General features: G+C 50.9%; 1 protein-coding gene across 8 annotated transcripts in view; it reads right to left on the bottom strand.

Moving 5' to 3' along the window:
- Window positions 1-15019, bottom strand: part of LOC123603132 (myosin phosphatase Rho interacting protein) — a 153835-nt gene extending 138816 nt beyond the window's left edge. For all 8 annotated transcript variants that reach the window (XM_045487644.1, XM_045487645.1, XM_045487642.1 and 5 more), the window contains exon 1: window positions 14889-15019. In XM_045487644.1, the coding sequence (XP_045343600.1) occupies window positions 14889-15011 (123 nt within the window). In that variant the 5' untranslated portion in view covers window positions 15012-15019. The remainder of the gene's footprint in view (window positions 1-14888) is intronic.
- Window positions 15020-15273: the final 254 nt, after the last annotated feature.

Genomic DNA, 15273 nt, shown 5'->3' on the forward strand with positions numbered 1-15273 from the left:
ACTTCATTTATTCTTCAGAGAGCCCTTGGTGGCAGGAAGTAAGGGTGAGTCAGTCCTGGAACGTGCCTGCTGCTAGAGAGGGCAGGCACTTGTCTCCAGTGGTCCCCTTATCACCTTCTGCCCTTTGCACGTCTGACGCCTCACTCCCAGGGCTGCCTCCGACCCCCGCCCAGATTCTCCATCACATCAGCCCGGTCATGACAGGCGTCCTCACTGCCACTCCTATCACGGCCTTCTAACAAATGGTCCACAAGGGCCAGACCGGTGATTTTCAAAGTGTGGCAGTTGTTCCCCTGGGTGGCTGAGTCGGTTAAGCATCTGACTTCAGCTCAGCTCATGATCTCATGGTCTGTGAGTTCGAGCCCCGTGTCAGGCTCTGTGCTGACAGCTCAGAGCCTGGAGCCTGCTTCGGATTCTGTGCCTCCCTCTCTCTCTGCCTCTCCCCTGCTTGTGCTCTGTCTCTCTCAACGTAACATTAAAAAATATAATAATAATCAAGAGCTTAAATAAAGGGTCACCAACACAGAACGTGTGGGAACTACTGACCAAGCCAATCATCACCCCAGCAAATCCTCGGGTCAATGACTGGCCCGTCCTGCCCTCACGACACCCCTGCTTCCCTCAGCGCTCTGCTCAAGGTGTCACCCTGGCCCGATTATACTTCTCTGGCTCTCTGTCAGCCTAAACACAAATGAGCCTTCAGGTCCATCTCCAAGTTTCTACTCAGACTCCTTTCTCCTCAACAGCACTACCTTAAAAGGCCGCATCTCACACCAGACTCACCGCAGAGGCGGTTACATACAGTCCATCTGGAAATGAAACAGACTCCTGCACACGCCAGGCAGGGAAACCTTCCTCTCGGCGAGGCAGACCTCTGCCAAGGAGAGGAGGCCTGGAGAAGGGGCTGGGCTCCACAGGGGCCACGCCCACTGTGGGTCCTCTCCCCCGAGGCCTGCTGCCAAGGGAGGCTGAGATGCCAGAACGACCAAGCGTTCACGACCTGAGCGTTCCTCAGGAGTCCCATACGTACACTGCACATACACTGCACTTACGTCCTTCTGTATACATCAAACACTTTAATCTACTTGGAAATATGTTTTAAGTTTATTTATTTTGAGAGAGAGAGAGAGTCCATGTGGGAGGGAGGAGAGAGAGAGAGAGAGAGAGAGAGAGAGAGAGAGAGAGAGAGTCCATGTAGGAGGGACAGAGAAGAGACAGATAGAGAAAATCCTAAGCAGGCTCCACACTGTCACCGACTCGGGGCCTGATCCCACAAACTGTGAGATCAAGACCAGAGCCGAAAACAAGAGTCGGAGGCTTGACTGGCTGAGCCCCCCAGGGGCCCTCTGTTAGAAAACAGCCATGCAGGGGCTAGAGTAAATCAGTGGTTTTCGAACGGTGAAGACAACTGGAGTTTGTGCTTTGGGAGCCAGGGCAGAGCACGGGGTGGGGCGGAGCCTGGTAAGGGTGGTGTCACAGGTGACACCACAGTCTCTCCTCCTAGCCCTCACATCTGAGTTCTGTGTTCCATTTCAAGGGGCTCTGTGCCCCACTACTAAAGAAATGGTCTGAAAACTGATGGCAGAGTAGTGAACAGGCCAGATAAGCTCTTTTCCCTCTAATTTCCCCCAGGATCCCTTGGAGGCCCCAAGGCAGCAGCTCCCCACGCACCTTACCAGCCGAGTACCCCCGCGGCGCCCTACGTCGTCTGGCCTTCAACTTCCAGGCCTCCTCCGCCCCCTCCCGCCAATATTAAAGCCCCAACTTAGCTCCTTCCTGGCAGCTCCACTCATCTTCAGGTTAGACAAAAAGGAAAGGAAGGAGAGACTGAAGCTCAAAGTGGCTCAGCCACCGCTGAGCACGGACACAGCCCCTCTACCACCACGTCAAAGCTGCACACCGTGCCTGCAACCCGGAGGGTTGGCCTGTACCCCAGCTCCCCACCCTGGACTCCTACAAATGAGGAACTCCGGGCTTTCAGCAGCGCCATGCGCACCGTCCTCCCACCCGGCGGTCTGCAGTGCTGGCGTCTGGCCTGATGTACTGATTCAAAACACAGCAGAATTAGCAGGGGACCCGGCAACTCCACGCCTCGGCCTCCAACCAGAAGAACCAAAAGGAGATGTCCAAACAAAACATATATGCGAACGTTCACAGCACCATTCACAACGGCCAAGATGTGGAAATAGCCCAAACATCCATCTACAGATGAACAGATAATCCAAATGTGCTATGCCCACATACTGGAATATTATTCAGCCATAAAGAAACAATGAGGTACTGATTCATGCTATCACATGGATTAAGTCTGAAAACATGCTAAGTGCAAGAAGCCAGACAAAACACTACATATTCTAGGATTCCATTTTGATGAAATTTCCGTAACAGGTAAATCCATAAGGACAGAAAGCAGACCAGTGGTTGCTGGAAACGGGGGTGGGGAGTAATGCCTTAATAGTTACGGGTGTTCTTTAGGGACGATAAAATGTCTTAAACTACAGAGTGGCAAGGGCGCCTGGGTGGCTTAGTCAGTTAAGCATTCGACTTCGGCTCAAGTCATGATCTCGGGGTTCGTGAGTTCGAGCCCTGCGTCGGGCTCTGTGCTGACAGCTCAGAGCCTGGAGCCTGCTTCAGATTCTGTGTCTCCCTCTCTCTCTGCCCTTCCCCCGTGCACATGCTCTCTCTCTCTCTCAAAAATAAACGTTTAAAACATCTAAAAAAAATTATAGCATGGTAGTGTTAGCACATTATGAATGTGCTGAATGCAACCAAATTGTACACTCCAAAATGGTTAATTTCGTGTTATGTGAATTTCACTTCAAAAAACAAAAACCCCAAACAAAACCCACACGCATGGCTCCTTAGATCCTCAGCACAGAGAGAGTGAAGGAAGGAACGCAGCTGATGGCCTGCTCTCGGTTCTCCCCTCCCACACGTCCCAACTCAGCTGCCCGCTCACCCCTCTACCCACACACATGCCCTGCAAGCCCAGCCCATGCTCAGGGCTCCTCCCGGGATTGCAGCAGCTGGAGGAAGAGGGAGAAAGTGACATTTTAAAAAACCTCTTCCCTGTTCAGTCTTGACAAGGAGCCCATGGCCGCGGGATTTTTGGAACATGACGCCATTTGTGGCAAAGGGAGGAATGCTAGAGAATGCGTGGGGACACATTTCTGGGGCTTTGCAGGAAAGAGTCACACCCTCTCCCTTAAAAAGCAGCGCTTCCCATTAAGAAACAGGTAGGACAGGAAAGTGTGATAGGAAGGAAAAAAGAGACAGGAAATCTAAATAAGTTCAGCCCTAGCCTCATACTCCAACCCCACCCTTCCCAGCACCCACGGGCAGAAACCCAACGTCCAGAAGGCCCACCTGACCCCGCTCAGGTCAGCACGGGAAGGAGTCGGAGGAGGAGGCCCAGCGTCACACTGTCTGGGTTTGCATCCCAGCTCTACCACTTACTGTATCGCCCTTGGGCGAGTTACACGACCTCTTTCCAGCTCAGGTTTCTTATCTCTCTACTTCATAAGGCCGCTGTGAATATAAATGAGTTAACCGTGGCCTGGCACACAGCAATTACTGTTAGCTACAAATGCCATCGCCTCCACAACAAATCATCCCAGAGCATGTCAACTGCTCCTTCAATTTAAGTATAAGAAAACCTCCACATCACGGGAGGCTGCATGGCCACACTGCTTGGTCCAGCTCCCCCAAAGAGGACCCCTAGGCTCACCGGGTTTCGAAGCAGGAAGGGAGCTGGAGGGACCAAGAGTCGGCAGGCTGTCTGCAGAGATGGCATCTGCCTGTTAGAAGAACTTGTTTGAGGCTCTCACAAGGAACCACTTCTACTTGTTTAGACCCTATAGAAGGGTCCCCTCGGCAGAAGGCTCCCTCCCTGGAAGTGTGTGGGATTTGTAAAGCCTGGGGACAGGGTGCGGGGAGGACACTGGAAGGACCCACCAGCTGGCTGAGGTGAGTGAATCAACACTGGTGACCAAAGGGCCAGGACGTGCCCTGGCCCGATCTCCCACCCACCTGCCCATCAATTTGGAACGAGACCTGGGCAGCCCCCTACCCTCCTCCGGCAGCTTCACCAGGCCAGGGGCACAAGGACTTTGATTCCTAGACAAGCGTCCCGGGGACACCAGCAAGAGTGTGGCTTCTCTCAGTCCTCCCCTACCTTGTTGAAGACAACTCAGGACACTTCCATGCATAGTGACTCCTGAAATCAGGATCTGCCACTGTCATTCACGGGACCTGCACCTGGCACTTCTCTGAGCTTGGCCGGGGCTCCGACGTGGCTGCTGTGCTGGCCACTGCCCTCTAGAGCAGCCCACGTCCTCTAATAGTAAGTCTCAGGCTAATGGCACTTGGCCCCTTCACTTCCTATCCTCGACAAATTCTTAAAACCAGTTCAACCTTTACACTTTAAACATGTTCTGAAAATCAACTCCACACAAGCAAACGGACTGCGGCCTTTCCAATCCCAAGGGGCTAACGTGAGGAAGTTGCTAGGGTGGTGCCAAGCAGCTCAGCAGGAGAGGAGGCAGTCTGGGCTTTTGTTCTGTGGGCGTGGAGGTAGACAAGAAACACAGCTGGAGGGGTAGCTGTTCCACAAAACCAGGGAAGCAGGTCCCCTCTCTGCGTCTACGTTTGGGAAAACGAACCCAATTTCCTAAGCGCCCCCGATGTACGCAAACATTTACAAATTTGGCACTTACGACTTACACCACCTTCCAGCATTAATATCACAGGCAACCAAGACATGGGTAATATATAGACCCCAGTTTTCAGAGGAAGGACACAGACACTTCAACTCTGAGAAACCTGCTCCATCGGCATGAACACAGAGCCAGGACGGGAACCCAAATCTGAGCTGAAAGCCCCCACCGCCAACCATTCCATTCCCTTACGTGAGCACATTAAATGAAAAGTGGGACTGTGTCAGATTTCTAGGTCAGAGCAGGTCCCCGGCGGAAGACAAACGAACGTCTTAATCCCAGTGAGCCCTGAGGCTCCCCGCACCCCAGGTCGCTCACCAGCCCGAGTGGAGAAGCTCTGGGTGTGGCACCTGGAGACCCAGGAGACGTGGACTCTTTCTGTGGCTCAATGGAGACTCCCAGAAGTTGCTCCCCCTTCCTCTGGCCCTTTCAGCTACCGGCCAGGACCCGTAGGAGGTAAAACGCTGCATCTCAAAGGGTGCCACAAAGCCTCCCTGGTCCGTCTGTTAAAACCAGTGTTTTAGGACCTACAGAGACCAAGGACACAAGATCTCCTGATTCTGAATTCCTCTGGGGGAAAAACAGTGCTTCCCGTTCAGGGCTGTGCCAAAGGTGTGGTCACTGCCACAGACCAGCAGCCTACTGGGGGACACGGACCACCCCAAGGCTGAGAAGATTTTAGGACTTGCACCATGTCCTGCACCACTGCCCTCCCCACATTCACCCCCGTGCACCCCAGCAACTAAGGAATCCAAGTCAGGGCAAGGCCCTGTTCCTGATAGTAAAGGTTAACACTTTTTATCAAACATAGGGAGGTCAAACAGAACTTTGGAAAACCCACACTAGCTTTCCTGTGACCTAGGCAGGTCACTGAACTGGGTCTCAGTGGCTCCATCTGCTAATTGGGGATGACCCCTCACCTGCTTAATTACTGGCACGGGGGGGGAGTTTAATCACCCAGCCCCTGCAGGCCTCTCCTCCCAGAGCTAGGAAGTAGAAATCCCTTAAACAGCTTTGATTTTGTCTGCAATACCCAGCCTCCTACAGAAATAGCACCAAGTGAACAAGTCAAAGTGGCCTTCCCAAGAAGAGGGAAGACAGGTTCCTGGTCTCACAAAGGCGGCATGGGAACTACATGGAACCAGGTTCCATATCACAGCTCCATTGCTAGGCAGCTCAGTGACCTCGGACAGACAACCCAACCTCTCTGAAACTCAACATCTCCTCCCCTACAGACGACCAAGCTGCCGAGAGCGGAACGAGACTGTGGCATACAACACGATGCAAAACAGTGGAGGCTCAGGGAACCTGGGTGGCTCAGTCGGTTAAGCGTCCGACTTCAGTTCAGGTCACGATCTCATGGCTCGTGAGTTCGAGCCCCACGTCAGGCTCTGTGCTGACAGCTCGGAGCCTGGAGCCTGCTTCACATTTTGTGTCTCCCTCTCTCTCTGTCCACCCCCCCCCCCCCAAGGCTCTGACGCGCGCGCACTCTCTCGAAAATGAATAAACGTTAAAAAAAGATTAAACAACCAAACAAACAATGGAGGCTCAGGAGGGTCTGATGTACCCATCTTACTGCAAACTGCCCCGAAGACGGGGCAGGTCACCATCCAGCACCGTGTGCAAACATCAAGCTGAACATAAAAGGAGAAAGGAGCTGGAAGGGTTACAGGCTCCAGGCAAAAACCAGGCTGTGGTTTCAAGTGAACTAGGATGACCCTGACTGAGAAAACCAGCGAGTGGTTTGGAAGATTCCAGTTCCAGTCTCCAGAGACAAAATGCCAGCGAATCAACCCATTGGCTCTCTTGCCCCCAAAGGAAGTGATAACATAAAGGGAGCGGTGGGGCTGGGCATTCAGGGGTTCCAGGCCGGAGCAGCTGTGAAAGTGTCCACAGATGATCCTACGGAACCCTAAACTGCTAAAACTGGAGGAACCACAAAGTCTAGGGCACTTTTCAAACCTGCCCCTCACAGCCTCTGGAGATGACCAGAGGACCCACGGGTGAGAAGCAGAGGTGGCTGAGAGGCCAAGCTCCAGGCTCCAACCTTGTATCACCCAGAACCGTGTCACTTTTTCTGTTTCACACAGGGCATTTCCACAGAAGATTCCTTGGGGTGAAAGGCTGTGCGATTTACTGTACCTCTGAAAACTAATGACCTGGTCCAACTGTGCCATTTCAGATGGGAAAGTGAGGCTCTGAGAGGGAGTTTCTAAGGATAAAAGAAAAGCCCGTTTTCTCAGGTTAGATACTTCTAAATCAGCATCCAGCGCTCCCCCCCCCCCCCCCCCCCCCGTATTAGGATGTTGGCAGTAGGATATTACCTCCCTCTTGTCTCTTTTCCCTCGTTGCAAGACTTTCTGGTCTCTTTCAAGACTAAATGGCAGCTTGGGAACAATTTAAAGATAAACATTCCAAGTCAAATTTCTTTATTTCAGCTAAACAGCATCAGGGTTCTAGTAATCAGGAAACAGCCCAAACAAAGACTATTCCCCACACGACAGGCCGTCAGCATGCTTCCTGGAATATTAATTACCACAAAGGGGGTTCAGTAACCTCCACAGGCCCGGCCAGCACCCTCCATCCATTCCATTAGTAGACCACTCCCTGTACACAGAATGGGGGCACCAGCTTTATAGGTGGGAAACCAAGGCTCAGAGAATGTAAGTGACCTTCCTGGGTCACCCTGCACGTCTGTGCCAAGAATAGAACACAGGTCTTCGATTGTAGTCCTTCTGTGTGGCGAAGGAAAAAGAACTCAGAAAGGTCAAGTAGCAGGCTAGAACACAGGGAAAAAAGCAACTAGAATATAGCTGCAAAACACTCACAAATACAAAGGGCTGTGTCAGAATGCAGTCATGGTGTCCAGTGGGAGGGGGCCGGGAGGGGGCATGCCAGTTTACCCCCCAGGCTCTCACTGGCACCCTCCTCCCTTCTGCTTCTGGAAGGAGAGTGAGGGCCGGAGCCCCAGAGCTCTCAAACACCACTAAAAGGAGTCAGCAAGACGTGACGTTCGAAGAAAGAACCCTCAAAAGTTGGCAAGAGACACCAAGCGGAGGACACAGGAGGAGAGAACTGTTCCAGGAATCCTCAACGCAGGCTGTTGGCACGACACCCCGAAGGGGGAGGAACCTCCCCCCCCCCCCGCCTCCCGGGCACGGCCTTTACACTCTGTGCCTCCCCCGAGGGTCTCAAGGGCCTAGCTGTGGGCCCGGCTGCCCCATCCAACACTGTCCAACGCTGCCAGCACCAGCCCGTGTGGCCAGAGCTCCCAGAAAGCAGCTAGCCTGAACCAAAAGGTGCCGCAGAGGTAAAAGAATAACTTCTTCATATTTTGAAAGGATAATACTTTGGATTTGTTAGGCTAAATAAGATAGAATTACAATGAATTTCACCTATTTCTTTTTACCTTTTTTTTTTTTTTTTTTAAATTTTTTTTTTCCAACGTTTATTTATTTTTGGGACAGAGAGAGACAGAGCATGAACGGGGGAGGGGCAGAGAGAGAGGGAGACACAGAATCGGAAACAGGCTCCAGGCTCCGAGCCGTCAGCCCAGAGCCCGACGCGGGGCTCGAACTCACGGACCGCGAGATCGTGACCTGGCTGAAGTCGGACGCTTAACCGACTGCGCCACCCAGGCGCCCCTCTTTTTACCTTTTTTAATGTGGCACATAGACAATTTTAACCCACAAATGTGGCTCACATTATAGTTCTATTGGACAGGGCTGGTCTACCCCACAGGCCAAATCTAGCCACTAGCTGGTTTTAAGGCCCCCAAACCACGAACGGCTTTCACGATTCTAATTGATTATAGAAGTACCTTCATAAACTCCTCAATTTTGCCTATTGGCCTACAAACCCTAAAGCTTTTACCATCTGGCCCTTTAAGAAAGAGTTGTTTAATCCCCAGGTCTAGACCCTAAACACAATCAGATATGCACTCCAGTGACACAAGGAGCAGAGGGCAGGTTTGGGATACGTATGTGCGTGTGTTATCCTTGCACACTCAGTTTTAAAAATGAAGGTAAAGGGGCGCCTGGGTGGCGCAGTCGGTTAAGCGTCCGACTTCAGCCAGGTCACGATCTCGCGGTCCGTGAGTTCGAGCCCCGCGTCGGGCTCTGGGCTGACGGCTCAGAGCCTGGAGCCTGTTTCCGATTCTGTGTCTCCCTCTCTCTCTGCCCCTCCCCCGTTCATGCTCTGTCTCTCTCTGTCCCAAAAATAAATAAACGTTGAAAAAAAAAAATTAAAAAAAAAAAAAAAATGAAGGTAAAAGCCACGTAACATAAAATTAACCATTTCAAAGTGAACGAGTCAGTGACATTCAGTACATTCACAATGTTAGGCAAACGGCATCTCTATCCAGTTCTAAAACATTTCATCACCTCCCACAAAGAGAACCCCAATCCCATCTGCAGGCACTCCTCTCTCCCCCTTCCCCCAGGACTCTGGCAACCACTAATGTGCCTTCCCTTTCCATGTATTTACCTATTCTGGACATTTCACGTAAACTGAACCGTGCAGTATCTTTGTGCCTGGTTCTTTCATGGAACACATTTTCGACAGTCAGTCAGATCGCAGCATGGTCAGTACTTCGTCCCATTTTTACAACTGAACAGCCCATGATCTGGATATACCAAAATCTGTTTACCCATTCACCCACTGACGGAAATCTGGGTTGCTGCTACCTTTGGCTGTTATGAGTAGCGCTATCGCAGACGTACGCATGAACGTATTTGTTTGAATACTTGTTCCCGATTATTTTGGATATACTTAGGAGTGGAATCACTGGGTCATACGGTAAGTCTTTTGAGGGAATGACAACTATTTTCCACAATGGTTGCACCATTCTCCATTCCCATGAGCAATGCATGAGGTTCTAATTTCTCCACATCCACACCAACACTTACTACCATCCCTTTTTTCATACAGCCATCCTAGTGGGGGTGCAGTAATACCTCACTGTGGTTTTGATTTGCATTTCCATAATAACTAATGACACTGACCATCTTTTCCTGTGTTTGTTGGCCGTTTGTAAGGTCTGGGATTTTTACATATCCCCTGCCAAACACTCTACCAATGTGCACATAAATGATAAATCTTCTGAAAAGGATGAGCATGAAAGCTCCCCGTTGCTTATGAGACAAATGTTAAGTGAAATAAAGAAGTTCCAGGCCCTAGTTCTTTTTTTTTTTTTTTTTTTTTAACATTTATTTATTTTTGAGACAGAGAGAGAGCATGAACAGGGGAGGGTCAGAGGAAGAGGGAGACACAGAATCTGAAACAGGCTCCAGGCTCCGAGCTGTCAGCACAGAGCCTGATGCGGGGCTCGAACCCACAGACCGCGAGATCATGACCTGAGCCGAAGCCGGACGCTTAACCGACTGAGCCACCCAGGCGCCCCTGGGCCCTAGAACTTCTAAGAATGTCACAGGAATAAAGGGAAATCATGATTTACGGATACCAAGTCCTGGCACGCCCACCTGTGTCTGGGACTCCCACCCCAAGCCCCCAGCACCCCTGGCAGTGGAGGGCAGCACAGTGAGGGGCACCATGAGACTGAGAGGGCTGAGAGGAGACGCAGGAGGGCTGGAAGGGGCCTGGCGGAGACCAAGACCAACCTCCTCATTCTCCGGACGGGAAAATCGAGGCCCGAGGAGAGAAAACAACCCAGCCAAGGTCCCACAACAAAACAGCAGAAGAGGCAACTAGAACTTAAGTTCAGATGCAGGACTCCTTCCACAAAAGGCACGCTTAAAATCGTACAAGTCGGTAGGAGAATGAGACATCACGTCAGGTCAAGAGCCACCACCAACCCCAGAAACCCACACTAAGGCTGGGAAGGGGATCTAGAAGCCAAGAACCCTTGGCTCCAGACCTACTGGTCCCACTGACCACCAACCCCTGTGATTCACCTCCTTTCCCCACCTGCTTCCCTTGTTTTGCTCTAAGTGGCTTCCTGAGTGACTGACTGCACTCACTCCCCGGACTCCAGAATTCCTACCCAGCCCACACCACTCATCGAATCACCTACTTGCCTGAGTGGGTGATTGCACCTAAGAACCAAACCGGACCTCCATCCCCATGAGGTCAAATTTACGTATTAATTTTGTTTCCTCCCCACCCCACAAATCTACTCCCAGTCTGTTATTCTCAATCTTTGTAAAAGGTACTGTTATCCACCCAGGTCTTCTCAATCCCCACCTCCAATCAACCTCCAATAATATCCTGTCCCTAGTGTCTGATGGCTCCTTCCATCCTGGCCAACACGGACCTGGAGAAGACCTTTACTGTAATTTACCTGGATGATTCAAGACAGTCTTTTAGAGCTTCTGCTTTAGGCCAAAATTATTTTCCTAAAACACAAGTCTGATGGATTAGAAAGTTATGCATAAAAATAACTACAGGGGAAGTATCTGAGACTTTATCATCTTGAAAACAAGACCTTCATAAGCATGAGATTAAAACTACAAGCTAAAAAGGAAACACGGAAATTTAACTGCATTCATATTTAAAACTATCACTTAAAAAAGAGAAAAAGAGAAATGCAGGGAGAAAATACCTGCAATATATGACAGGTTCAGATTAACATCTAGAGGAGGAGACAGCAAACTATAGTTTATAGGCCAAATCCTTCCAGCTGCCTGTATGTGTAACTTTGTAAATACAGTTTTATTAGAAACAGCGATACCCCCAGTTAGTTTGCGTATTGTCTAAAGTGGCCTTGCACTGCGGCTTTTGCACTACAATGACAAAGTTGTGTAGTCGCTACAAAGATCATATGGCCCACACTGCTAAAATATTAACTATCTGGCCTTCTAGAGAGGGAGTCCACGGACCCCTGACTTAGGATATATACAGAAAGCTCCTACAAACCAGTTTGGGGGAGGAGGAGAAGGCGGGGAAATTGACCCAACAGAAAAACATATGAATGGGCAGTCAACATAAGAAACAAAACACATGTAATAAATATTATAAAAAGAGGCTTAACCTCACAGGTAATTAGGGAAATTATTAAAGAATTAAATCGTTTTGATAACTTCCAATCCTGGCAATGGTATGACACAGCCCTTTTTGGAAGGCAATTTAGTAATATCTGTAAAAAAAAATTCAATGTGCTTGATGTCAACCCAGCCATTCTATTTTTAGCTATCTGCCCCCAGAGGAATACTTGCATTCGTGCACGCACACACACCCAAAAGCATTTAGAAAACTGTTTGCTGAAGCATTCACAGGCTGTAACAAACCCAGAAGTAACCTTGCTGTCCATCAATAAGGGAATGGTTAAACTATGGCACATCCCTAATGGCGTAATATGCAAAATAATTTTGGTGTATTTATATGTCACACCATGAAAAGAGCTGTAAGACACATCATTAAGCAGCAAAAAAAAAAAAAAAAAAAAGAAAGAAAAGAAAAAAAATGTTCCTGAACAAATACATATATAGTTTAAATACATATATCATTTAGGTTAAATAAAGGTTTTAACTGTGTATTCAAGTCCATATGCATATAGGGAAACACACAGGACTGAAGGCTAAATGCCTTAAAAAGGGGGGTGGTGGCCACAGTGATCACTGATCTATCTTCCAGCCTTGAAGGTCTAAAATAAGCGAGGGCAGGGAGGGGCAGCAGGAAGCAGGGCCTTGGGGGAGACTGATGGGAACCAATTGGCTGAGGTTTTCTAATGGAGCCAAGAGGATGAGAGTAAGGCTGGGGGAGGCCGGATGCAGAGAGCAGCAGCTAACGCTGCTGGCAACAGCCCTGCGTCTCCCTCCTTCTCTTTTCAAGAGCAGTTTCTTCCTGAAAGATCCCAGGAGGTGGAAGGCTGGCCTAATCTCTCCCTGCACAAATAACCCCACTCATTATTTCAGAAACTACCATCCCAGTTGTGCCCTGGAGGACTCAGGCCTGTTTTAAAATCCACAACTGAACCGTGAATACAGCTGAAGAGTAAAGTACTCCAAATATGCAACACTCTCTCTCTTGATCCAATTAATAATCAACAGAATTAAAAAAAAAAAAAAAAGAATTTAACAGATTCAATTCAGATATGCAGATCCTATTCTAGTTTCTCTAAGCTTCAGAACCAGAAAACAGTCCTTATGAGGTGTAAACATCCAATCTACCAATTTTGGCAGTTGCCTGGAATAACCAGAAAACTCTCTCAGAACAACCCTTGCCAAACCCATAAAATTCCTAAATCCAGGTGTACTATTCCGTAGGTGATTTTTGCTTGTTTAATTGTTAAGAGTTTAATAAGATACCATTCTTTGCTTTTCATAGGGTGAGAGAGGTAAGCCAGGGATCCCTACTCCCAAATTTTAGAAAAGGAAATGAAACTATACAGAGACAAAAAGAACGTATTCAAGGTCACACAGCTGAAAGTGACAGCGAAGACAGAAGAAAGGTCTCCTGACTCCTGGTCCAAGTCCATCATCACCACATCAACTGCTTCCCCCCAAAAAAGGCATCCAGTTGAGAAGACGGGAGTCACCCTTAAAAGCCCACCCCTGAACATCTTACCAGGAAGCTGAGTTCTACTCTTCCCAAACTGACCTGGCCCTTCTATCCTAAAAATCTATGACTTTGCAGCCATGAGTGTTTGGTTAAGCTTTCGGTTTTGGATGAAAGGAGTCTTTTCTGGCTGTTGGGATTCTGCTCTCAGAGAAAGACACCATGTCTCAGGCCATAACCCCGGCCCTGCCACCCCACTCTGGTCTGCCATGTAAACAAGTCAAACCCTGTGAGTACTTAAGTAGCATTAAAAACAGCCAGGCCGTACACTTCAAAGCAATGTTTTCCATCTAAGGGGTTCTTCTGCAAAAGGAGTGGCTACAACTAGGTCACACCGGACCGGAATGTGAAGGGAGGTCCCCTGGCCTCATTCGGGGTATGAGAGAAAGCTCTGAAGAGGACTGAGACTGGGGGAGAGGCAAAAAGGGGCCACAGATACAGCCCAAGGGGATGCAGACAGGGCTTGATCAGGAAATCCAAGGAATCTGCTTGGCCCAAAGACCTCCAAGTACTCCAAAGAATCCTGGGGATCCTGAGGATTCTCTGGTACACTGGGAGCTCAGAGAGGAGCAACCAGGGCAGGGGTGCCCAAAGGCCAGTGGGGACCGCAGCCCAACTTCTTAGGGAGCTGTTACGACACAAATTCCTTCATCTCCTAGATCATTCCAGGAATGGGGCTCCACGACTCTGTATTTTTAGAATGTGACTCTGATGCAGGTTTGGAAGCCGCTGAACTAGTCCACAGCCCTCATATGGCAGACAAGGCCGTGAGAAGTGAACGGACTTTGCCGAAGGCACGCAGGTCTCCCCATCCCTAGCCAAGCGACCAAGAGAGCTGGGAGAAAAGGGTGGGGAGAGGAGCCCCCAGCTCTCCCATCAACAAAAAGCCCTCTAGTTCAAGTTCAAGCGCCAAGACCCTCCTCCTCAGACTTGAGGACCATTCACCTCTCTCCCATCACTGACAGTGACAATGATTCAGAAAACGGACAAGCTGGGTCTGACAGGAGGGAAGCCCACAGTCCACCCTGACCGTCCTGCTCCCCTGGCCTCTCTGGGTGCAGAAGTCAAAGTCGGATCCTAAAACAGACTCTATGGGGGGTACTGCGAAGCAGCAAGCAATCCCCAAGCGCTTTGTTCCTCCTAAGAAAAACCAGGCATTTTTGAGTCACCCAAAAAGCATGAATCACACGGCAGGGCTATGGGAACGGGAAAGGATGTTATTTTTCGGCATACTTGAGGATTTTCCCTTTGTCCCGGCTCTATCAATACACTTCCCGCTCCCTCCCTCTCCCCCCCCCCTCCATCTCCATCTTCACCACCCTCCCCAGGACTCATGTACATTCTCTCTGCTCCGTTTTTATTTTCCCCAGGATCCTTCAGACGCACCCCCACCCCCGCCTGCCTCGGGAACTGGGCAACGTCCGCTCTCCTTTCCAGAGAAGGATGGTGGTCTCACCGGCGTCAGAACTGGGGGGAGGCGGCCAGCGCCCCCTGCGAGCCACTCTCGCCCGCCTCGGCCGACTGCCTGCAGCACCTAGCGGGGCGACTGCGCCCCCGGAAACTTCCAGCCCAAGGGGGCCGCCGGGGGTCTGGGGGCCGCCCAGCGCAGGGCCCCGGTCTCCGCCTCGCGGTCGACCCCGGGACCCCCCACCCGCTCACCTGCGTCAAGTCCTCGTCGTTGAGCAGATGCGACTCGCGGGGCTTAAAGCAGTTCTGACACTTGCTCTTGTTGAAGATGTTGGCCTGGAATTTCCTACACGGGTTCTCCTTGGCCGCCGACATGGTCGGCGCGGCGGCGGCACAGGCCCGGCGGCCCGGCCCGGCCCGGCGCGCGCTCCGCGGCGGACGGCGGACGGCGGCGGGCTGGCGGCGGCACCATGCACGGCGGGCTCAAGCCGGGCTCAGCGCGGGCGCCGAGGCATGCCCCCGCCGGCCAGCCGCCTCACAGCCGGGCCGCGGACGCAGGCCCGGCCGCGGCCGGAGCGCGCGCCCCCGGCAGTCAGGGCGGCCTCGCGGGCCCCGGGACGCGAGCGGGGCCTCTCCT

The sequence above is a fragment of the Leopardus geoffroyi genome, chromosome E1 (assembly GCF_018350155.1).
Source record: "Leopardus geoffroyi isolate Oge1 chromosome E1, O.geoffroyi_Oge1_pat1.0, whole genome shotgun sequence".
NCBI lineage: Eukaryota > Metazoa > Chordata > Mammalia > Carnivora > Felidae > Leopardus > Leopardus geoffroyi.